The sequence below is a fragment of the Balaenoptera acutorostrata genome, chromosome 4 (assembly GCF_949987535.1).
Source record: "Balaenoptera acutorostrata chromosome 4, mBalAcu1.1, whole genome shotgun sequence".
NCBI classification, from domain to species: domain Eukaryota; kingdom Metazoa; phylum Chordata; class Mammalia; order Artiodactyla; family Balaenopteridae; genus Balaenoptera; species Balaenoptera acutorostrata.
This window is the reverse complement of record NC_080067.1, coordinates 4,192,980-4,218,713: the sequence shown is the minus strand read 5'-3', so window position 1 is coordinate 4,218,713 and position 25,734 is coordinate 4,192,980. Positions and strand designations below refer to the sequence as shown.

The 25,734-nt window shown below is 38.4% G+C and overlaps 1 protein-coding gene across 2 annotated transcripts in view; it reads left to right on the top strand.

The window, feature by feature from the left end:
* LOC103016226 (ubiquitin-conjugating enzyme E2 E2) overlaps positions 1 to 25,734 on the top strand; it is a 362,459-nt gene that overhangs the window by 293,952 nt on the left and 42,773 nt on the right. For both annotated transcript variants that reach the window (XM_057545015.1, XM_057545014.1), the window contains exon 5: positions 17,187 to 17,334. In XM_057545015.1, the coding sequence (XP_057400998.1) occupies positions 17,187 to 17,334 (148 nt within the window). The remainder of the gene's footprint in view (positions 1 to 17,186; positions 17,335 to 25,734) is intronic.

Genomic DNA, 25,734 nt, shown 5'->3' with positions numbered 1-25,734 from the left:
ACATAAAACTTCAGTTTGTGAGATTACTTCCGTGAAATTGCATTATCACCATGGACCAAATCTGTAAGACAAATTGTTGAAGGGGAGATACGTTTTTACCTTCCTCAGTTTCTAGAGGAAGAAAAGCTAAATAACTATAGCAGTAGAATCTTACACCATAGTATCTCTAACCAAAAATACCTTGTTCCTCCACTAAGCTAGGTATAAAATAAGTAAATGTGTATTATAACAGTCAACAGTGCTTGAGAAAATACTCCTCCTGCATTATAGCAAAGAACTGAAGAGTTCACTTAAAAATTTTGATAGTGAAAATGTGATAATAATTAGAAATTTGGATAAAATGTTAAATGTATTCTTGTATCCTCTCTTTTTAACCTCTTTCATGAATTGATTCTTATGTTCAATGAGGAATAGAATTACTCCTAACCAGGCCAAAAATATCCCACCATGTGACTATAAAGTATAATACAGATTTTAAGTACCTATCTGAGAAATAAATTGTCTTAATTTAATGTTTTACCACATCTTAGAAGGTAAATCCATCCATCAGTTGGAGTCATGGGACCTCTGATGACATGTGTCTTTGGAAACCTCAGAATTTGTCAGCGAGGCCGATGTAACCACCTTACTGTGATGAGATGTTGGCGCTTACTACTAACAGGAGGCCGGTTGCTTTGGCCTTTTAACCTACACATCACTAAAAAAGGGAGAAAAATAATGAAAACCTGACTCAAATAGGCTTTTAAAGAAAAGTAAATTCTAATATTGTCAGGACAAAAATATATGAATCTTGTTATGAAGGGGAAAAAAAGGCAGTTTGTTAGTCATTTTTACCTAGACATCTCCTATTTTTTAATTCTTCGTACTGTTTATTTGAAGTAGACACAATGTAATAATATGTGTCAGACTTCTGGACTGTCTTTCAGTTCTGTTTTCTAATTTGAAGGATTTATTCTGAATCCTAACTCTACAATTAATATTTAGACTGTTACAGTCTCTACTGATGAAAATATTAATCACAAGACTTTGAAATTTGCCCTAAGTCAAAATTTGAATAACAACACATTTCCCTTTATCAACTTTACACGTCTGTCAGGTGATACCCGCCCCTAATACAAGGCTCTGTAAACCTAACTGTTGGCATATCAGAAGTTCTCACTCAGTTGTCATTTTTAATTATGGTATGTATGGCCTTTTCAAATGTAAATATTCTATATTTTCAATTCATTTGCTTACTGAATAAATACATGTTGACATCCTACACGCCCCTATATAGGATAAAAATCAGTATCAGATAAAATCCTTGTCCTTAAGGACCTTATATAAATTTGTTCCCTTTGTAGATAAACATTCGTTCTTAGCCCATCTACCAAAATTCATTTCTAAAAGCTTTATTTAACTATGCGTACAGCTATCAGTTTTGTTAAATGAAGTTGGCACTGTTTATAAGAAAGCCACGTATATGCGGTGCTGTTGTTTGCTTTTAAAAGGTAATATTTGTTGTGTCACAGAAGCCAATTTTCTACAGTACAGAGTTGAAGGTTGCAAATTATAGGGAAAGGGCCTCGAGGGGTTTTTGGGGTTTTAAAAATATTTATTTATTTAAATATTTATTTTGCTGCGCCAGGTCTTAGTTGCACCATGCAGACTTCTCAGTTGCGGCATGCCTGCGGGATCTAGTTCCCCGACCAGGGATCGAACCCTGGCCCCCTGCATTGGGAGCGCAGAGTCTTAACCGCTGGACCACCAGGGAAGTCCCTCGAGTTTTTATTTAAGATACTACTTCAGAATTTTTTCCAAGGATAGGAGATTCAGGGAGCTGGAATAGAACATTAGAAAATGGGAGGGTGTTTTTCCCACACAATTCTGAATCATTGCTATTTGACTTCCTTTTTGTTGCTGTTATCTCTTCTAGCAGATAGATTTCCACACGGCCTTAGGGAAAATTAACCTGTTGGGTGTTTTTAGATTAAGATACAATTTATTTTTTTATTGAAGTATAGTTGATTTACAATGTTGTGTTAATTACTGCTGTGCAGCAAAGTGATTCAGTTATACATATGTATATATATATATATATATATATATATTCTTTTTTTGTGTTCTTTTCCATTATGGTTTATCATAGGATTTTGAATATAGTTCCCTGTGCTATACAGTAGGAGCTTGTTGTTTATCCATTCTATATATAATAGTTTGCATCTGCTAATCCCAAACTCCCACTTCACCCCTCCCCCAATTCCCTCCCCCTTGGCAACCACCAGTCTGTTCTCTATGCCTGTGAAAACTAAAAATAGAATTACCATATGATCCAGCAATCCCACTCCTGGGCATATATCCAGACAAAACTATAATTCAAAAAGATACATGCACCCCAATGTTCATAGCAGCACTGTTCACAGTAGCCAAAACATGGAAACAACCTAAGTGTCCCTCAACAGATGAATGGATAAAGAAGATGTGGTACATATATACAATGGAATATTACTCAGCTATAAAAAAAAAAGAATGAAATAATGCCATTTGCAGCAACATGGATGGACCTAGAGATGATCATGCTGAATGAAATAAATCAGAGAAAGTCAAATACCATATGATATCGCTTACATGTGGAATCTAAAATGTGACACAGATGAACCTATCTATGAAACGTGTTGGCTTTTTTAGGGAAGTCATCTTACAGAGAATACCAGAGGGCAAAAGACAAACCCAGAGCAACAGGCTTCAGAAGCCCTGAGGTGTGAAGCTAGAAGATAACCCAGGAGGTAGAACTACAGAGTGAAGGGAACAGTGTCAGGCATCACAGATCGTAGCAAAGACTAGACTGTAGACGGGGAAGAACAGGAGCAGGACAGAGGAGAAGGGGAGAGATTGCCTGCATCAAAGAAAAACAGGCATGAAAGCTTTAAAAGGAAACAAACCCGTGTAGTTTTCATTAGATAAAAATAAAACGTGAGGAATCCCTCATAATACAAAATATTCCTTCAGTAAAACTTACAAGTAGTTCTTGAATGCTTGCCAGGAAGGCCAGAAGACCTATGTTGCTGGTAGCCCTGCAGTTCTTGATATTCTTTTTTTTTTTTTTGAGGGGGGAGGGGGTGAGGAGGGGAACAAATATCCATCCTTCTGAGGGTGCCTCAACCCAGGGGTCACTCAGAGTAAGAACTGTTGGCGCAGGAAGTTGGGGTTAGCAGGTGCAAACTATTATATATAGAACGGATAAACAACAGGGTCCTACCGTGTAGCACAGGGAACTGTATTCAGTATCCTGTGATAAACCATCATGGAAAAGAATATAAAAAAGAATGTATGTGTATGTATAACTGAATCACTTTGCTGTACAACAGAAATTAACACAACATTGTAAATCAAGTATAGTTCAATTTAAAAAAATTTTAAAAATTAAAAAAAAAGAATGGTTAAACTTGAGCTATGAGGTATGTACCATCTTTCTTTTCCTGGCTTTGTCTCAGCAGGAGGCCTCCAGGGGGTGATGAAAGCCATGATCAGAAATGGTTTTTCAGCCATTTCTGGTGGTTCTTTACCTGCAGTGCCTGGTCCCTCCTTTCCTAAGGACCTGCTTCAGATTGTGGCCTAAGCTGCCCACCTTTCCTCCCTTCCCCCCTCTTCTTTTCTGTCACCTATATCTATTTCTCTCTTGATTTGGTCAGCTGTTCAGACAGTATACCAAAAACAGCTTCCACACTGTTGATCATAGAAAAGCCATTTTATGAACTTAGGAATAAGTCAGTGTCATCAACTGTAAAGGATTCTTTCCACACGGGGCTAGTTTAAGAGGAAATGCTGTTGTAACAACCCTATTACAAATTCTCCAATCCCCTGTCATCATGGCGCTCCTCTGATCAAAACTACAGAAGAGACCAGCTCCTTATTTTATCTCTGAACACCCAGCCCCCCCGTCCTTCCAAACAGACCTCAGTCATATTTTACTTTCCAGGTAAGTTACCTGGTACAGTATCACAAGCATCAGGCCCCTGCGTTACATCTGTTCCCCACAGATATTTGAAGAATACTCACTAGGATATTCTAAATGGTGAGATTTAAATTATTCAAAAATTAGATAAATCTAAGTGACAATTTTCAAGTCATATTAAAACATTTTTTGTTTATCTTTTGTTGACTGTCTTGGTTTTTCTTGCCTTCAGTAATCTCACAGAGATGACAGGTCAGTTTGCAGAATAAGAGCCATCGCGATAATAGTGAACATCACTTTTCTTCTGTTTGCTAAAAGCACTTTACATGAATTCTCATTTTACCAGAACTTGATCCGAAAAAGCTATTGAAACCGTGTGTCATTAGCTTTTCCCGTCTAAAGTCAGACTGTTGAGATCTAGAATTCATGTAAATTTCTTTATCCTCTTCCTGTTTTCTTCTGTTATTTTCAAAAAACTCTTTGGGGTGTGGGTTGTTTTCTTGTGTGTGGTTGTTTTGGTTTGTTTTCGTCTGTTTCCTATTTCCTTCCTCCTTGTAACTTCTTTACTTTCTCTTGGAATTGCCTCAACTATGAGCATTTGAATTCCTCCGAAGCTGTGACTCAGTTTCTTTATCTGTAAAATGAGAATAATAGTAATACCTACCTCACAGGTTGATTATGTAATCAACACACATCAGTTAGAACGGTACCTGGCACATTGTTAGCTGTTTCTCATTTATTATTCTTAGGAGTTGTAGTTATCATTTTCTAGGATACACGTGGCATACTTTTTAATTTCATGGTACAAACATAGGGAACCAGTTACCCCCCCAGTACACACGCAAAGTTTGGAAACTTCTGTGGTATTTATGAACACTCTGCCACTTTCAAAGGACGTCTCGTGTGTGTCATGTAGCACTCACTGAGATTGTGGGCATTCAGCCAACTCTATAATTGCTGTTAATTTACTGTATCATTAACAGAATTAGTCATTGTTTCATTTTAGACTGTTAAAATATAGTTTACTTCTAGACTGTTGTGGGCTACATGAAAAAACAAATTGCCACTTCCAGCTAGCAATGATGAATCCTTTGTATTGTGCTGTATGTATGTTGAATTATTAATCTCTTAAAATAAATAACTGCCACTTCATATGTCTACAAACATGAAATTTATTACTTCTTTTCCAGAGGATAAAGGAAGTCTGTATATTACTTCCATTTTACCCTTAGCAAATCTGTAAATAGGCTACATCTCATAGAATTGCCTCGGGTAATGTGAGACCTGTAAAAAATGTAAACAAAATACAAAAGAGGGCATTCTTCTCATGTTTATGTTCATGTCACTGTCCTTAATTTAACAGCAACTGTCATATGGTTGGTCATCTGTTATACACTTTACATGGACCCCGTTAAGTATCTCAGCTGTTACGCTTCGTAATGAACTGTCGTTGTGTAGAGACACTTTTGCAGTTTTAAAGCAGAAATGAATTGTGTTGTCTTCCAAGTGTAGGTTCAGGTCAACATCGCCCCACATAATGGTTTGAGGTTCAGTGTCCCCAGGAACAGCAGCCTGTGGGATTTAGGCTAGACAGCAGGAGGACTTCCCACCAGCAGGCTGCTGGAAAGCCCGCGGGGACTGTCTTTGAGAAGACACCGGCACAGCCCTCAGCATGGTGGCTGGTACACTCAGCGCCCCAACGGGACACAGTTTTTCCCCGAAGAGGATCTCCTTAGGCTTGGTCACGTTCTCCCCCCTCAAAGAGTTAGGGTCTACCAGTGGACAGCAACACTTGCTTTAATCGACATTAAAAAGCATACGGTAGCACATCAAGAAAAAAAAAAGGTGGGAGGTGATGCGTCTTAAGGGAGTATTCAACTCAGAGAGCTTTGGGGTCTGCTTTTGATGGACCCTCAGGCATTGGTTGAGTATCTACTGTGTGTATGTGCTCAGTGAATGAAAACAGTGGGAATGTTTAAGTGATACTTTGGGCATACGTTTCTGTTTAGATACCAGATCATCTTCATTTCCCCCTCAACTGTTTGGGATTCAGCAGTTTTGGAATCCATATATGACTATATGACTAGAAAATTTGTCCAAGCCATGAAAACCCATTTGTAGAAAACTCAAACAGCCAGATTTTTAAGAAATTTCTTAATTGTTTGAGAGTACTGTATTTCTCTTTCCAGTGACCTTTAAAAGGCTGTTAAAATCCGAGTCTTCAAACGGTAAAGTTGTACTCCTAGGAATGTCCTACTCCTAGAGCATTGTTAAATTTCTGTATTTTCCTTTTTTTTTAACTGATTTGAGGGAGGAAACTTCTATATGCATGCCAAACAAGAATTGACTGAGCTGATTTCAGGCTACTGTGTCTTTAGGAGATAGTATCCTGTTCAAAATAAAATAATTGAGACACTAAAGTATCCTGTTCAAAATAAAATAATTGAGACACTAAATATAAGAGATTTTTCCTTTAGACTTAAAAAAAAATTTTTTTATAGTAGTAAAAGTCACGTAATGTAAAACATACTGTTTTAATCATAGTTAACTGTCCAGTTCAGTGGCACTAAGTACATTCACATTGTTGTGCAACTCTCACCATCATCCATCTCCCGAATCTTTCACCTTCCTAAACTGAAACTGCATCCACATTAAATAAAGGTTTGACTGTAAGTCAACTCTTCCTAAGCGGTGACTTTATTGCTTTACATTTTGGCATGTATAATACAATCTGCACTCAAACTAGTGTTGTCCTTGAAACCCATGAAGAAGCAAATGCAAAACACTCCACCATCCAAGGCACGTGGGATTTCTACAGAAAAATAAATAATGTACACGGAGGATGAACTCACACTCAACAGTTACAATCCACACTCTGACACAATCCTGCCATAAAGGAGAATCTGCTGGAGACCATTACTGAAACGTGAGACAGTGGAACGAGTCAAAAGAGACAAGATAGTTGTTTAAGGAGTACAAGATGGAAAAGAAAGCACAGTGAAAGAACAAGTCACTGATAAAAAAGAACACACAAATGTGAAAAACCAAATTGCGCCTTACTCACTATAGGTGTGTGCCTGAAACATTCTACACAAATTGAATTTTTATAAGAAGGAGTCTAATGATTGGTCCCTAATCAAGTCACTGCAAGCATCGTGCCTTGCAGGAGGTAGGAGTAATCCATTGCTGTGTGGTTAGAAATTGAATTGGGAATTGAATACGATGTCCCAACTCCCAAGAGATTTGCTGCTCAGGATGGGGGAAAGTTTCTAGTTGCACCTTTTTCTACATCTATACTTCCAAGGAACTGAGAAAGACCTTTTTAAACTTCAATGTCTGTGGTATAAAGTGTTTTTATTTTTAATCATTTAAATTGCGCTTGAAGCTTTTGCAACGCAGCTCTGGCCCACAGCCAAATGGAGCTGCTCTGAGGTCTCAGTCACAGGAGGGCGGGGGTCACGTTCACGCATCGTGGTTTCTAGGTGATGCTTCATTTTCATTCCCTTTACTGCCAGTTATTCAAGGTGAAATCTACTTCCAGTTTTGTTTTTTTTTTTTAGTTCAGGGAAGGTTTTTGTTTTGTTTCGCTGCTGTGTATTTCTTAGTGTGTCTTTACGATTTGTGCTTCCCCTCCCTTAGAATGGATTTTTCCAATTTTTATTTTGCCGCTAATACTTTAAAATAATCTTAGGATGTGTTCATTGTGGGGACAGTGCTCTTGAGTCGGCTTTAAGAAGAGAGCACTTGAGATCTCTAGGAGGGTGGTAGGACTAACATTTTTAAGTGTGCACTAAAGACTGTTCAGGTAAAGAGTTTCATAGTGGGTCTGTGGCCAAGATCCACTTGAGTGATGGGAATCCTGCTATTTTGGGACCTTTGTTACATGGGTCACTGATTTACGGCACAGGGGCTCCAAATATTTCCTCTCGGGGTCTCCATGGAAAAGTCTTTTTAAGAGGGATGTATTTCTCACTGATCTCATACTTCCTCAGTAAAATCACGGTGCCATTTATCTCCGGATCAAAACATTTTTTTGAAAAATGGAAGCTATGTTAAAAATAGAGGTTATTACTGAAATCTTATTTGAATTGATTATTTTTACTGTCGTTATCAGCTTTCCGGCTCCGAGGTGTTTATTTGCTTTACGACATTTTTCTAAATTAAGTGTAGACTCCGTTGGACAGAAATACTTTCTTAAAATATTTTCTTCTCTATCTCTATTCGTACCCTACATGACCTCTCTCTCCCCGTTGAGAACAGCTTTCTCTCTGTGGATGGCATGTTATCTCTGCTCTAGAGCAGGGGCACGGGAGAAAGAAAGCATGTTTACAGTTCAGGTGACGGGGAATTATTGCATGAACGCGTGCATCCTGCGATGATCTTGTAGAACTAGGAGAGGTGACGGAGGGAGAGGGGCTTCACACTGCTTCAGCTCCTGCTGGGGGCCAGGCCTGGTGTTAGGAGTTACCTTGTACTACAGTCATCACAACCTCTATGGGGATACCTGTTGTTTCCCCATTTTTGCACATGAGGAACCTGAATCCCAGAGATGCTACGTTGATCTGTCCAAAGTCAGGATTCCAGCCCAAGTCCAGCTACTCCCAAAACCATATATTCTTTTTACAGTACAGCTCCTGGATCTTGGTACTAGAATGGACCTTAGACATCATCTACTTTAAGTCTCTCACTCTGTCAGGAAATAGAGGCTCAGAGTAGCAAGCAACTTACCCGAGATCATTCACCACTTAGTAGCATTCTTTTGTGCTGTAGTCAACACAAAGAATCTTATTAACTCTTTCTAAAATTATTTTTTTAATAAGCCCCAGTCTCCTCATCTTTATTTTTTTGTTTGACTTCAGATCCTATTTTTTTTAATATACAGTTTCTAAAGGTTACACTCCATTTACAGGTTATTACATATGTTGGCTATGTTCCCCGTGTTGTACAGTACATCCTTGTAGCCTATCTTATACCCAAAATAGTTTGTAGCTCCCACTCCCCTGCCCTAAGTTGCCTCTCCCCACTGGTAACCACTAGTTTGTTCTCTATAGAGGTGATTCTGTGAAGCATGGAAGTAACAGAGCTTTTAAGGTACCTTTTTTAGATAAAGGGAGGAGGCAACTGGAAACTACATATACAAACATGTATTTGTTTCCTGTAGCTGCTGTACCAAATTAACTCACACTTTGTGGCTTAAAACAATTGCAGTTTCTTTCTTACAGTTCTGGAAGTCAGAAACCTAAAATTAGGGTGTCAGCAGGGCTGCATTCCCTCTGGAGGTTTCAGGGGGAATCTGTTTCCTTGCATTTTCCAGCTCCTAGAGACCAACGGCATCCCTTAGCTCATCCCTTAGGCCTCTTCCCTCACATCAGTCCGACGCCCTCCCTCTGTCATCACATCCCCTACTGATCCTCCTGCCTCCCTCCTATAAAGCTGTTTTGATTCTATCAAGCCCACCAGACAATCCAGGATAATCCCCCCTTCCGAAGGTCTGTAACTTAATCACACCTGCAAAGTCCCTTGTGAAGTAGCATATTCACAGGTTCCAGGGGTTAGTACAGGATCATCTTTGGTGGGATAGGGCTTTATTCTGTCCAACACACACACACATACACACATGCACACACTCATATGCCTGTGTGGGTATTTATGTATCACACATAAATTAAGACCCCTCTCATCCAGAATTATCTGGGAATTAGCTGTTCTGGATAAATTAGTTTTCTGTATCACTATGTGCAAATCATGTTTTAAAACTTTCTTAGTATATGGAAAATGTCTGAAATGTGCTGTCTTCCTGTCTTTGAAAACGGGATCCTCAGTATAATTTTCCCTCTCCTTGAGGAATTGAGGGCTACCGTTGTAAAACATCAGTATTGAGCTGAGCTTCAAATACAGCAGTAAATGCAAGGGCAGGAACAGCCCTGTGATAATTTTGGAAGGACTGTAAGATTTACAAGGCCATAAAAAACATCGACTTTGCTTGGCGTGAGGTTACGGCTGTCACCATGAACGGGGTTTGAAAGAACCTTTGCCTGCAGTTTGTTCACGATTTTCGTGGATTTGAGAAGGTGGATGAGGAGTCCAAAGGGGTCGTCAGCAACTTAGTGACCCTCAGCAAGAAGCTGAAGCTAGATCTGCAAGAGGACAACTTCATTGAACTTGTTGCTGTGCAACACAAGGAGCTTACTAATGAAGACCTGATGGAATTGGATCTTCATCCAGTGAAAGGATAAAGAGAGACAAGAGGAAGTAGAAGTAACTGAAGAACCGAAGGGATTCACGATGCAGGAAATGGCAGGGGATTTTCTTTATCTGAGGAGGCACTGTTAGTTCTTGAGGCACAGGACCCAAATGTAGAACGGTACACGAAGGTTGCAGCAGCTGCTCAGAATGCAATCCAGTGCTACCATGTCATCTATGACGAGAAAAAAAGAGCTACTACCCAGACATCACTGGATCGTTTTTTCAAGAGAGTAGATAGAATTGAATCCAGCCAGGAACCAGATCCTGCGCCATCAGCGTCAGGCCTGAGTGACATTGCAGCTTGCCCTCCCTCTCCTGCTGCTGACGATTCTTCAGCTCTACCATCTCCCACCTCCCCTCCCTCCTCCAGTCAGTAACTCTTCCTGCCTGTTCCCTCGATGCCAGCCCCTGGATGCCAGCTGCTGTACTGCACTACTGTTCTTTTCAAGGTACTGCACTGTAAGATTAAAAATGTTTTCTTTATTTTTTGTGTTTGTGTTTTATGTATTATTTGTTTGAAAAGTATTACAGCCTATTACAGTACAGTACTATATAGCCAATTGTGTTAGTTGGGTACCTAAGCTAACTTTATTGGATCTCCCAACGCATTCCGTTTGTATGTAAGGGACTTACTGTAATTAGAAATGGGCAAAAACATATACACATCCTCTCTCATGGAAGAAAGTATCCAGATAACAAATAATCACATGAAAAAGTGTTCAACATCATTAGCAGCTAAGGAAATGCAAATTAAAGCCTCAGTGAGGTATTACTAAACCCTATCGGAATGGCTAAAATAAAGCATGTTGATAGCACTAGATGCCAGCAAGGATGCGGAGAAACTGGATCACTCTGCTGGCGTGCATGTAAAATGGTACATCTGCTCTGGAAAGAAGTCTGGCAGTTTCTTATAAAGCTAAATATGAGCTTACCATACATCCCAACAATTTCACTCTTGGACATTTGTCCCAGAGAAATAAAAACTTATGTTCACACAAACACAGAGAAATGTTCATACCAGCTTTATTTGTAATAACTAAAAATGGGAAACCATCCATTTTCCTTCAGTGGGTAAATGGTTAAACAAACTGGTACATCCATATCGTGGATTACTACTCAACAGTAAAACAACAAAGTCTTGATACATGCAACAACTTAGATGGATCACAAGAGTATTATGCAGAGTGAAAAGCATCCAATTTCAAGAAGTTACATCCTGTATGATTTCATTTATTTAGCGTTCTTGAAATGACAGAATTATAGAGAGAGGAATAGAGTTGTGGTTGTTGGGAATTCAGAAGTGGGGGGAGGACTGTGGCTAGTGAAGGGTCTCACAAAGGACGTTTGTGATGGACTGTTCTGTGTCTTGACAGCGGTGGTGGGCACACAAATCTACCCGTGATACAATTGCATAGGAACACATGTATCCATCAGTGCGTGTAAAACTGGTGGTGTATGGGAAGGTCAGTGGACTGTGTCGGTATCACTCTCCTGTGCTATTGGGGGAAAGTGGGGGAAGGATGTAGGTGATCTGTCTGTATTCTTTCCTACAACCGCATGTGAATCTGTACTTAGCTCAGAATTAAAAGTTTTTTAGAAAAATAAAAGAACAGGCATTGAGGCTGAACGGGAGAGCATGGACTTCTGGATCAACAAGGTTGTGTTCAAATTCCAGCTCCATCACTTAACCAGCTGTGGGACCATAAGCCAGTTCTTAACCTCTCTGTGCCTCAGTTTCTTCATTTTTTTTTAACACAGTAAGTTTAGTGAACATTCATCATCTCATATAAACCCAAAATTAAAGAAATAGGGGGAAAAAATTTTATTAAAAAAATGTATTTTTATTTTCATAAGCCCTTAGGATTTGCCCTCTGAACCACTTTCATACATAACGAACAGCAGTGTTAATTATATTTACCATGTTGTACATTATGTCCCTAGTGCTTATGTATCTTACTGGGAGTGTGTGTCTTTTTTTTTTTTTTTTTTTTTTTTTAATTTTTTTTTTTTGCTGCCTTGGGTCTTCATTGCTGCGCTCTGGCTTTCTCTAGTTGTGGCGAGTGGGGGCTACTCTTCGTTGCGGTGCGCAGGCTTCTCATTGCGGTGGCTTCTCTTGTTGCGGAGCACAGGCTCTAGGCGCCTGGGCTTCAGTAGTTGTGGCACGTGGGCTCAGTAGTTGTGGCACATGGGCTCAGTAGTTGTGGCTCGCGGGCCCTAGAGCACAGGCTCAGTAGTTGTGGCACGTGGGCTTAGTTGCTCTGTGGCATGTGGGATCTTCCCGGACTAGGGCTCGAACCCATGTCCCCTGCATTGGCAGGCGGACTCTCGACCACTGCGCCACCAGGAAAGTCCCTGGAAGTGTGTATCTTTTGACTGCCTTCATCCAGTTCCCCCTCTGCCCACAAATCTGATCCTGTTTCTGTGAGTTTGTTTTTGAAGTACAGTTGACCTACAACACTGTCTTAGTTCCTAATGCACAGTATAGTGATTCAGTATTTCTGTAGATTTCAAAATGATCACCACAATCAGTCTAGTTACAATATGTCACCACACAAAGGCTATTACATTATCATTGACTATATTCCCCACACTCTACATTTCATACCTGTGACTCATTCATTTATCTTGTAATTGCAAGTTTATCGTGTACCTTGAATCTCCTTCGCCAATTTCTCTCCTCTCCCCACCAACCTCCCTTCTGGCAACCACCTGTTTGTTCTCTGTATCTGTGACTGCTTCTGCTTAGTTAAGTTTGTTCATTTGTTTTGTTTTTTAGATTCCACATATAAGTGAAATCATACAGTATTTATCTTTCTCTGCCTGACTTATTTCACTTAGCATTATACCCTCTAGGTCCATCCATATTGTTGCAAATGGCAAGATTTCATTCTTTTTTATGGCTGAGTAATATTCCTCTGTGTGTGTGTGTGTGTGTGTGTGTGTGTGTGTGTGTGTACACTACATCTTTATTCATTCATTTATCGATGAACACTTATGTTGCTTCCATATCTTCTATTGTAAATAATACTGCCATGAGCATAGGAGTGCATATATCTTTTCAAATTAGTGTTTTCGTCTTCTCTGGATAAATGCCCAGGAGTGGAATTGCTGGATCATATCATAGGAATATAAATTGGTGCAGTAACAATCGAAAACAGCATGGAGATTCCTCAGTTTCTTTATTTAAAAAAATTATTTTTTGTTTTATTGAGATATAATTGACATATAACGTATTAATTTTAGGCGTACAACACACTCATTTGATATATGTATATATTTTGAAATAAGTACCACAGTTAAGTTTAGTTAGCATCTACCGACCTCACATACTTACAGCTTCTTTTTAAAGTGAATACAATAATAATACTTCCCTCCTTTAGTCAATTTGATGATTAACTGGCTCAGAGTAGTCTGAGCTAGGTTTTTCTCTTTTATTTACATTTTATTGGAGTATAGTTGATTTACAATGTTATGTTAATTTCAGGTGTACAACAAAGTGATTCAGTTATACATATATATACGTTTATCCATTCTTTTTCAGATTCTTTTCCCATATAGGTTATTACAGAGTATTGAGTAGAGTTCCCTGTGCTATACAGTAGGAGTTTGAGATTAACATACACACATTACTATATATAAAATTGGTAACCAGCAAGGATCTACTGTATAGCACAGTAAACTACTCAGATAGGTTTTTAAAATATGATATTATGGACAAAAGCCACTTATCACGTACACTGGATCATAAAAGTATTTTGTCTTTTCATCTAGCACTTAAACAGCTAGGTACTCTCACTTCTCTGCAGAATTTTAATATCACAGGTATTCTCTATTTTATTAACTTCTGCCCATTCCTCTCTACTTTCATGGGATTTACTCTATTCTTTTTTCTTCCTTTGGACACAATTCAGGAAATGTCTTCCTTTTTAATATATGCATTTTAAACTGTAGATTTCTCTTTCATTAACCATTTTAGGCAAATCACAGATTTCGGTATTGGCAACCCAACATTTTCATTGTCACTCAGTTATAAACATAGCTGATTTTTTTTCTTTGATCCAAGAATTATTTGAAAATGTGTTTTTCAGTTTGCAAACATATGAAGGGGGACCTTAATAGTCTTAATAATTTTTGGAAATATGTTAAGCTTTCTTCGTGGCTTAGCATGTGATCAGTTTTTATAAATGTTTCTTATGTGCTTGGAAAAGAATAAGTATCCTTTAGTTGTTGAGCATGGAATTTCATCTTCATTCAGTACCTTCATTTTGTTAATTTGGCTTTTCATATTTTCAGTATCCTTGCTATGTTTTGGTCTGGTTGACTAAATCTACTGCAGTGACAGTGTCCCTCTTTGACTGTAGATGTGTCATTTTCTCCTTATAATTCCTCCAACTTTTGCTTTTTATATTTTTGGCTACGTTGTTAGGTTTAATACATTCAGAATTGTTATGTTTTCCTTGTGAATTATTAATCTCATCATAATGCAGTTATTCTCTTTATTCATTTTTGCCTTAAATATATTTATATGTTTTGCCTTAAGCATGTATTTGATCTGATAGTAATATAGTCATTTAAGCTCTTTTCTAAGTTAGTGTTTGCATAGTCTATGTGCCCAGGATTTAGAATTCTCAGGGGAAACACTTCTCCCAATTCCAGTGCCCAAGTTCTCTCTGGGTAGTGTCTTAACTCTCTCTCCCATGAGGCATTATCTTTTCAGGTTCAGTCATTTACTGAAAGACTAGCTGCTCGGGTTGCCTAATTTATGTAAGGGCTCTCAATTCCAAACCCTCACCACCTACAGACCTAAGGTTTCATCTTCTTTCTCCATGAGGGCATCAAAACCCAAGCCCCACCCCTGGCAGCTACACTGTCAGCTCATGTGCTTGCTGTGATTTTTGGTTTTCAGTTCTGGCCTCTGGGGATGCCCCTGGCCCACTCAGCTATGCATTTTAAAGACTGTTAGTTATATTTTCTTCAACGTTCCTGGGTGTTTGGGATGTGTGGGGTTGGTGGGGGGATCTCGAGGTTACCTGGTCTGGCGTGTTGCTAACAGGGTGAGTACTCATCTAGCCTGAGAGTGGTACCATGTTGTTGAACAGTTGTATTGATAGAAGGCTGGATCTGCCCTTTCTGACCTTGACGTCATACAAGTTCAGCAAATCTGACGTTTGAGTGGATACTGGATGTTCTGGTGAGGTGGCAGCACCTACAAAGATCTGCCATGTGTGTGTTTCTTGGTTCAGAGTCATTTTGAACTTAGAGTACCAGAAGGACTGGTCTTGAGAGCACCAAGATTTTTTGAATATTCCAGCTTATAAATTTGAGAACATTTATAAACATGATATTAATAAATAGCATTAAAATCTTGTTGCTTACATAAGACTTTTGTATTGATAAAACAGAATTTTATCAGAGTTACAAAACTGATGTGGACTTAACTTTTTCAATCAAAGTTCTTGAAAAATTTTTATAAGCATGTTTCAGAATTATGCCTAAGCAAAGTACAGTGGCGATCTAGCTATTATAGGTAGGCTGCACTAATATTACATTCAAAATACAGAATTTAAGGAGGAAAAGCTTTGTAAATTATAACTAATACAGCTTTTCCATGAACTAAGTGTATTATTTACATACATGCCCTAGTTCATGTTTTTAAACTGTAACATAGAATATTTATTTCCTTTTTGTAGTATTGCCATGTGTTTTTTTTTGAATTTAATAATGTGCAAAATCCTTCAAATAACTGGAATCTAAGAAAAGTTTCCTTTGCGATTTTTATTTTTGAAAATGCCTTTCTTTGAACTTTTTTTCGAGCCTTGAGTTAGTTTTCCCCTACGAGCATTCCTGCAGTTTCACCAAGAGCAAATTCAGTCCCCAGAACGTTCGTTAAGTGATTAGACTCTTCATCAAAAGCAGAATGTCATGATTTTGCCGCTGGAGTTTAGTCCTCTGTGCCCAGAATGAGAAGTTCTAAAATAATGATTTTGTTTATTGATTCTTCTCGTGTGCCGAAGGAACAATTAAGTATAGGGTCAACCAGTGACCCTTGGATTATTTTGTCTAATAAAAGGTGTGTCTACCAGTCAGAATGGCCATCGCCAAAAAGTCTACAAACGATAAATGCTGGAGAGGGTGTGGAGAAAAGGGAACCCTCCTACACTGTTGGTGAGAGTGTAAATTGGTGCAGCCACTATGGAGAACAGTGTGGAGGTTCCTTAAAAAATTAAAAATAGAGCTACCATATGGTCCAGCAATCCCATTCCTGGGCATATATCTGGAGAAAAACATAATTTGAAAAGATACATGCACCCCAGTGTTCATTGCAGCAATGTTTGCAATAGCCAAGACATGGGAGCAATCTAAATGTCCATCGACACAGGAATGGATAAAGAAGATGTGGTATATATATATATATATATGTGTGTGTGTGTGTGTGTGTGTGTGTGTGTGTATACACACACACACACACATATATACAATGGAATATTACTCAGCCACCAAAAAGAATGAAATAATGCCATTTGCAGGTACATGGATGGACCTAGAGATTATCATACTAAGTGAAGTAAGTCAGAAAGAGAAAGACATGTATCATATGATATCACTCATATGTGGAATCTAATTTTAAAAATTGATACAAATGAACTTATTTACAACATAGAAACAGACTCACAGATTTCAAAAACAAACCTATGTTACCAAAGGGGAAACGTGGGCAAGGAGGGATAAATCAGAAGCTTGGGATTAACATACACACACTACTATATTTAAAATAGATAACCAACAAGGACCTCTACTGTATAGCACAGGGAGCTCTACTCAATATTCTGTGATAACCTACGTGGGTAAAGACTCTGAAAAAGAATGAATATATGTTTATGTATAACTGATTCACTTCGCTGTACACCTGAAACTAACACAACACTGTAAATCAACTATAATAAAATTTTATGAATAAATAAATGAAGAGCATGTCTATTTATATCAACTTTGCATTTTCTTCTAGGTTACCTTCCGAACCAGAATTTATCACTGTAATATTAACAGCCAAGGCGTGATCTGTCTGGACATCCTGAAAGACAACTGGAGCCCGGCCCTCACCATTTCTAAAGTTCTCCTCTCCATCTGCTCTCTTCTTACAGACTGCAATCCCGGTAAGAGACTTGTGATCCAGTGTAGAACTGGAGCTACTCAAGGCTTGAACGTCAGACCTTAGTAGATTGTTTGCCACCGCCAATACTACCACTAGCACTATTATTTTTATTCTTATTGATCTCAAATTTTCATAGTTTGTAACTGCTTTCTTTTTCAATTCAGTCTGGTCATTGGTCTTTCGAGAACTTATTATTTGCCAAGAAGGAAAAAGCATAGTGTGATAAGCATGAATGAAAAATCATTTTCGATGGGGAAGTGCATTTGAGGCATGCGTTACATTCTGCTTCCAAATAATAATAGAAATTGAAATTGAATAGCTAGATGTTTAATTAGGTGCCTACCAGAAGATGTTCATTTGGGAAACGTGGGCTATTAAAATCCGACAGCCACCAAGCAGCACCACACAGATGTCACCATTTTCGCATCTCAGTAATCGTGCATCCTTACAAGCTATTAGGGCCAAAAAACTCCTGAACTAGGAAATACCCAAAAAGTCAACGAGGAGGTACAGCTTCCCAGGAAACCTGAAAAGAGCCTATGGCCAAGCCCTTGAGGCTTTCTGGTATGCTTCATGCTGAAAATTCTTACTTCCTGTCTTCCTAGATGCGTCATTACGTGTCTTTGACCAGCTTCTTTTAACTAAAAGACTAACCAACTGCCAATTTTTTTACATATTTGGGTGTATTTTGGAAAATACAAAAATCCAAATGTTTTTCATTGGGGTTTTCACTGATGTTCTCAATGAGAAATTCTTCATTGAGTAGTTATTTAATAGTCTTAATGTTTTTTGAGATTCCATCTACCATGTTCAGGAATGAACTCACTAGATAAGTGAAGTTTTAGACAAGAGAGAAATGGCAAATGGGTATCGAGGTCTCTCTTAGGTCCCTGGCTGGTTAATAAAACGTGAAGAAATTATCATCTTTTCCATTTTTGTATGTTTGTTGTTTTTCAGTAATAAAACTTTTTTTTAGTTAAGGTATTTAAAAACAGAATCTAATTAAATTGTGATATATGTAGACTATAATATAACAAATTAATGCTTTTAACACCAAAAAGAAAATAAAGTATAGTTGTGCAAGATCATTATAAAATATTTTTTAAATTAATTCATACTTCATGCCAGATTGTGAAGTTCCATCATGATGCACTAATTTAAAACTAAATGACAAATACTTTGTTTTTTCAGTCTCACTATTCCTATTTCAATCCCATTTGTCTCTGTGATGCTGTATAACCTCATTTGGAGGTCTTGTCTTAAAAAGGTTTTTTTTGTGTGTGATATTTCCTTTTGGAAATGTTGCAACGTGGGACTACATCTGCCTCCCCACTCTCCAAAAAGTACTTCTTCTGGGGTTTGCTGAAATTTGGAGAGGAGGGTTTTTTTTCCTTTTTAGAGAAAAAATTTATTTTGAGAGGTAAGTCACTTATTCAGGAAACTTTGGGTGTCAAGTTATCATGCCGTACACCTTAAACTCACAGTGTTATATGTCAGTTATAGCTCCATAAAACTGGGGAAAAAAGAAAGAAAGCAAAAAAAACTTTTGAGACTCTACTATTTATGAGGCACTTCTGAGCCTCACACAAGATGAATAAGAAGTCTTCACTTCTTACACATGGAATAAGGTGTCACTTCACACTTAGAGAAAACTTGGTGCCGAGAGGCAGTCCTTACCCCAGAGAGAACCACGTGAGCTGAAATGGACCCGTCACCTGATTCTCTTCTCTATGGAGGTGACCCTGCTCTCCACCAGAGCCTTCTCTCAGCAGTCAAGAAGGGTTTCCGTTCCGTAAGTTAGAGTTTTTTCTGTCTCTCAGAAAATTAGAGACACATTCTGCAAAAAAAATAAAAAATCACCCCTGGCTAAAGCAAAATCACATAAATAGGATAAATAGATTTTGAAAATTATGCTATGAATAGTAAGAAAAAAACCTAAAGCTAGTAATGTTCCTTAAGTGTCACCAGCTAGAGATAGCCTATCTGGTATAAGAATAGAATACTATGTGTAAAATACATGGTAACAAACTAAGTGTTCACACTTGAACACGCATAAAAAAGTTTCTAATCAGCACATCATTTACAGGTATGTTCACACTTCTAGGGTTTTAAACAAAGTTATCAAAAACAAGTCAAAGATGTCCATTGTTTTGTTCAGTGGATTTATTTCACACTGTTTTCTGGTACACTGCCTTCTAGTCTCTGTTGATTTTTCTCCCTAGATTTATGTTAAACTTCAGTCTAACCTATTTTCAAACAATCACAAATGTAAGTTTGATAGACTATGAATAAAGATTTTCCTACACTGAATCTGCAGACCTATTTTAACACCAGAAATGCTGTCAGCTCAGAAGTAGGCTTTGCATGAAGACACAGATTTAACCAAGTTTATAAGGGCTCCCACTCTTGTTCCTACATGAACTGGGGTTTCTTTTTCATCTTCTTTCATATTTTTCTCATAATTTACATTTGTCTCTTTCAAGAATTTTTGGTCCATTCAGAAACAGATGTTTTGTGTTTCAGGGTGGGGCTACACACCCTTTCTTGCATGGTATTGATAGTCAGCAGATGTACATTTAAAAACCATCTCCACCGTTTATTACTTGTGTGACCTTGTACCAGCCATTTAACTTTCCTCACCCTCCATTCATTATATCAAACGGACATTGTCCTCAGCTGTACCTAAATCACGGGATTCCTGTGAGTTTAAAATGAGATGGTGTATGTGAATGCCCTTTGTAAGCATAATGGATTTTCTTGATGTTATCTCTCAGAATATTTAGGACTCCAAATGGGCATCCATTCGATGCGATAAGTACCCACTCAGCTGCATTTAACTGAGAGAAGATAGTATTTTTTTTAAAATTATATTATCAACTTATTTATTTATTTATTTATTTATTTATTTATTTATTTATTTATGGCTGCGTTGGGTCTTCGTTTCTGGGCGAGGGCTTTCTCCAGTTGCGGTAAGCGGGGGCCACTCTTCATCGCGGTGCGCGGGCCTCTCACTATCGCGGCCTCTCTTGTTGCGGAGCACAGGCTCCGGACGCGCAGGCTCAGCAATTGTGGCTCACGGGCCTAGTTGCTCCGCGGCATGTGGGACCTTCCCAGACCAGGGCTCGAACCCGTGTCCCCTGCGTCAGCGGGCAGAATCTCAACCACTGCGCCACCAGGGAAGCCCTAGAAGATAGTATCAAATAATCTCTAACAAACACCACCTCCTCGGCACGGGCCCTCTTGGATTTTTTAATCTGAAAAAAAGCCTAATCCTGAATTAGTAGTGCCGAGACTATATTATCTCTTGGGAAGGATTATCTGTCAGGTGGCAGATGTCCAACCGTTACCAGCCAGTTGACAGGTGCACCAGGGGTAACTATTCTGTTCCCAGCAGGTCTGTTCTAGGCAGGTCTCCCTGTTCACACTTCACAGGGGTGTTTATTGGGCCCGCTGTGACACTCTGCTTTGTCAGGCATAGCTGGCTGCCAGAGTATGGCTGTGACACACTGCTGGGGGCAAAGGGACAGCCAGAGGAGTGGAGGTTGATGAGCTCAAAAGGTCAGCACCAGCCTCCCAGATCCTCTGACTGTGGTCCTGCTTGGTGAACATGATTTAATCCATGAATTGCTGAAGTGTACAGTAGTAAACACATTTCCATCTTTCATGGAAGAGCTCCTATTTGTAAACAGTCTCAAGCGTATATAAAATTTAAGCTCTGTTCTATTTAATGTCATCTTTCAAAGTTTGTTTTTGCTGTTTTGTGGTTGCCTTTTCAAACTCTTAGCTGTTTTAGCATATTCTTTATATGAAATCTGTTGATTTATTATTTAAAATCTGCCTATATGACGGTCTTCAGGCCTCTAAATAATGGGTATTTTCCCTCATACAAAATGAACTATCCTGAGAACACTGGCAGTTATGAGATAAAATAAGGTCGACAGTTCTCCTGTCCCAAATGCTTTATCCACAGAGTAATGTCCAGAAATATTACTAATTTTTTTTCATAAATCTGCGTATCACCTGGCATCATTAATCTCAGTTCTTTCTGCTCTACTACTGTTGCTTTCTAAAGTGTTATGAACTTGTTTGATTCTTTTGTTGTGGTGGTGGTGAAATGGAAGATGTTGGCATTTCATCATATGGGGAAATTCTGAAGAGACAACTTGGTGGTTATAAACTTTTTTGTTCCACACTCTCAGTTCATTTGTACCTAAGCCTCTATTTCTGTGGTGTGTTCTTAATAGAACCATCCAGGACTTTTTTTTTTTTTTTTTTTTTTTTTTTTTGCTGCAAATCTCTACTGAGCTGCTAAGCTTTCCCCTTCATTCTGACTGTGACCATCAGGCTACTAACTCCTCTCTGCCTCAGCCTTCTGGTCTGTAAAATAGGCATGATGGTTCCTACGTCAGGAGACATCATGAGATTCTTATGCTCTTGTGAACTGGTTTGATTCTAAATGTGATTCTGACACGGTATCATGAAAAAATTCCACCCCCCCTAAAACATATGCCACTTAGGAGATAATCGGAAATTGGAAAACCGAGTATTGGATATTGAGGAATGATTGCCAGAAATTTTTAGGCATAATAAAACGGAATTGTGATGCTGAATTTTTTATCTGTCCTCTCCTTTTAGAGATCCATACTGAGTTCTTTGCAAATACACTCTGTGTATTTCATCCCCTGACAATCTGCTTCACACTCCAGGCTGCCTGCGGTGAGCCTGGCCAGCAGGGTCCCGCGTCCATAAACAGCCGAGAGGTCTTCGTCCACCACTTTTCAAGCAGGCAGAACGCCCCAGGCCAGGTCACTTGAAGATGCTCTGAGCACACCCACAGTCGTCACCCTCCTCCCCTCCCCCCCATCATCTGCCAAATGAAATCAAGGAACGGTTACTCCCAGTCTCAGATTTATGCAGATCTTTATTAGAACAACAAGTGGAGCTAAGAATGGCAGCTAATTAACCCTCCGCCTTACACAGCGATTAAGCCAAGGGTGCACGCAGCTGCAGCTTCCCTGGTGAGAGTTCTGTTCTTCCCAGATGCAGCAAAAGGAGGAAAGAATCTGCTCCCCGAGACCCTTTGATAGGGTTCAAATGGCCTCCTCCTTTCCCAGCATCACAGCCCTTACCTCCAGATCTCTTATGGCCTGTTTTTAAACAACTAATACAATCCTTATCCACCAATTGTCTCAGATACATTAACTTTGATTGTTACCAATTGCTTGTCTTTGCCCTGGTTATGATTCCGTAGTAAATTGTGTTACTATTAAATATTAAACTTTTTGATAGTGACTGCTGAGGGGTGGGGACCATAAAATAGGATTAATTATTTCAACACAGATGTATTTGTGTGGATTATTTACACTTAAGTTTGTGAGCTCTTAGGCTGATGCAAGGTACATAAATGGAATTTAAGAGAATTCCGTTGCTTACAACAGCAGCGCAAACCTTGCTTCCACATACCCCATTCTACTCCTACACGTGAGAACTGGCAGAGAACAATTTATTTAACTGAAATTTAGGGAAAGCTGTAAAAGTGATAAGCCTACCTGTTTTCAAAGCAGGCTGTCTTAACAGGAATGCAAAAAAAAAGTTGATTTTTCTAGAACAGACATTACAGATGGCTACGTAGACATCAGATATCTTCTGATACCTATGACTTTTTTTTAAGTGAGAAACTTATAATGTAGAAATACACGGTACCACATACAGCTAACTTCAGGCTGTTTTCCTTGTTTGTGAAGAATTGGCTTCTCTTCTAGAATATTACATGTTGAATTCCAAAAGCCATTCCAATCAGTACTTCCAAATATAGATGTAAATAAACTATAATTTGTAGTCATTTATCTTCCCTGACACCTTATACAAGAAAGAGAAAGCTGTAGTTATATGTAGTTAATTAACCTACCTGGTATTTTAAATACCAGGAGTTAAATGGGGACCCAAAAAATGTATAAAGGGCTTTGGGTTCTGGCTCAGTGTTCGCTGTAGACACCTGGGGTCACTGGCCCCTCTTGCCCCGTTGGTGCCCATAAGCTTACTCAGATCAATTTGGAAATATGCTGTCTAGGGTGTGGAGGTTCTCGAAGAACTGAGGCTTCATTGAGAAGGATGAATAAAACCAGGGAATATGCATCATTAAAGAAAATGATGTTTCAGTTTTGTGAATGAAAGAAGTTTCACAGAAATTATTCCATACCATCATAAATTAGGTTAAAAAAACCCAGAAAATAGAAATTCTGAGATATTCACCTTGACCTATATATTTATAATTGTGACTCTTGAATGCTATTAAAAGGATTGTTTCCCTACCTTGTCACTCTGTAAAAAGAAACCCTTTATAGTTATCTTACAAGGTACACTGGTATATAATAATGAAACTGAAAAATCCAGTTGTAACATTTTGTCAAAGGATGATTTTCTAGGAAATATAGAATGATAAAGGAAACTTAGAATTACCTGATCATGGGTTCAGACTTTGGATTGCCATGTAGTGAAACAAGGGAAAAGGATTCCTCTTTGAGACAGAGTTGAAAGGTAAGGGTTGGGGGCTTTAGTGTGTAGGTGAGAGACAGAGGTGCAAGTGTCCTAACCAGCCTTTGGTGTTTCTATTGATACTTCATGTAGACAAGTCTTTTTTTTTTTTTTTTCTGGCCGTAGACATAAAATAGACTTTATTTTTAGAGCAGTTTTAATTTTACAGCAAAATCGAGCAGCAAGTACGAAGTGTTTTCATATCCTCACACCCACAGCCTCCTCCACTGTCAGCATCCTGCACCAGAGTGTACATTTGTTACAGTCAGTGGACCTGCATATAGGGTTATCCCTCAGTGTGCGTAGATTAAGTTAGAGCTCACTTCTGGTGTTGTACGCTCTACAGGTTATGTCAAATGCATGATGATATGTACTATTACAGCACCACATAGAATAGCTTCACCACCTCCATGCTCCACCTGGTCATCCCTTTCTCATCCCTAACCCCCACCAACCACTGATCTTTTTCCTGTGTCCATAGTTTTGCCTTTTCCAGAAGGTCATATGTTAGAATCATACAGTATTTACCTTTTCAGATCAGCTTCTTTCAATTAGTAATATGCATTTAAGTTTGCTCCATGTCTTCTCATGGCTTGATGGCGCGTTTCTTTTTAGCTCTGAAAAATATTCCATCGTGCGGTTGTAGCACACTTTATCCATTCACCTACTAAAGGACACCTGGGCTCTCTGTTATTTTCCATGGATCTATTTATCTATTCTTTCACAGTGCCACACTGTTTTGATTACTGTAGCTTTATAGTAAATTTTGAAGTTGGAAAGTGTCTGTCCTGTGACTTTGCTCTTTTTCTTTAATATTGTGTTGGCTATTCTGGGTCTTTTGACTCTCCATATACTTTAGATTCAGTTTGTCAATATCCACAAAATATTGATAACTTGCTGGGATTTTGATTGGGATTGTGTTGAATCTATAGGTCAAGTTGTGAAGAACTAGCGTCTCGACACATTGAGTCTTACTATCCATAACACAGAATAGCTCCATTTATTTAGTTCTTTTTTGATATCTTTAATTAGAGTTTTGTAGTTTTCCTCATATAGATCTTGTATACATTTTGTTAGATTCATACCTAAGTATTTCCTTTTATCGGGTGCTAATGTAAATGATACTGTGTTTTTAATTACAAATTCTACTTGTTCATTACTGGAATATAGGAAAGTAATTGATTTTTGTACATCAACTTTGTGTCCAGTAGCATTGTTATAGTTACTTATTATTTCTAGGAGAATTTTTTTGTCTCTCAGATTTTCTACCTAGACAGTCATGTCATCTGTGAAAAAATACAATTTTATTTCTTCCTTCCTAATCCACATACTATTTTTGTCATTTTCTTCTTTCCTTCTTCTTAGTTAGGACTCCCAGTGTAATGTTGAAAAGGAATAATGAGAGGGGACATTTTTGCCTCTTTCCTGACCTTGGTGAGAAAATGAAAACTTCCTCACCGTTAAGTATGATGATTGCTGTAGGTTTTTTTGTAGATTCTTAAAATCAAGTTGAGGAAGTTTCCCTCTATTTCTAGTTTGCTGAGGGTTTTTTTCATGAATGGGTGTTGGATTTTGTCAGATGTTTTTTCTGCATCTATTGATATAATCATATGATTTTTCTTTGTTAGCCTATTGATGTGATGGTTTTACATTAATCCATTTTGGAATATTGAACCAGTCTTACATACCGGGGGTAAAATCCCACTTGGTAGTGATGTATAATTCTTCTTATATATTGTTGCTAATATTTTGTTGAGGATTTTTGCATCAATGTTGATGAGACATATTGGTCTGTAGTTTCCTTTTCTTTTAATGTCCTTGTCTGGTTTTAGTATTAGGGTAATGCTGGCCTCAGAATGAGTTAGGA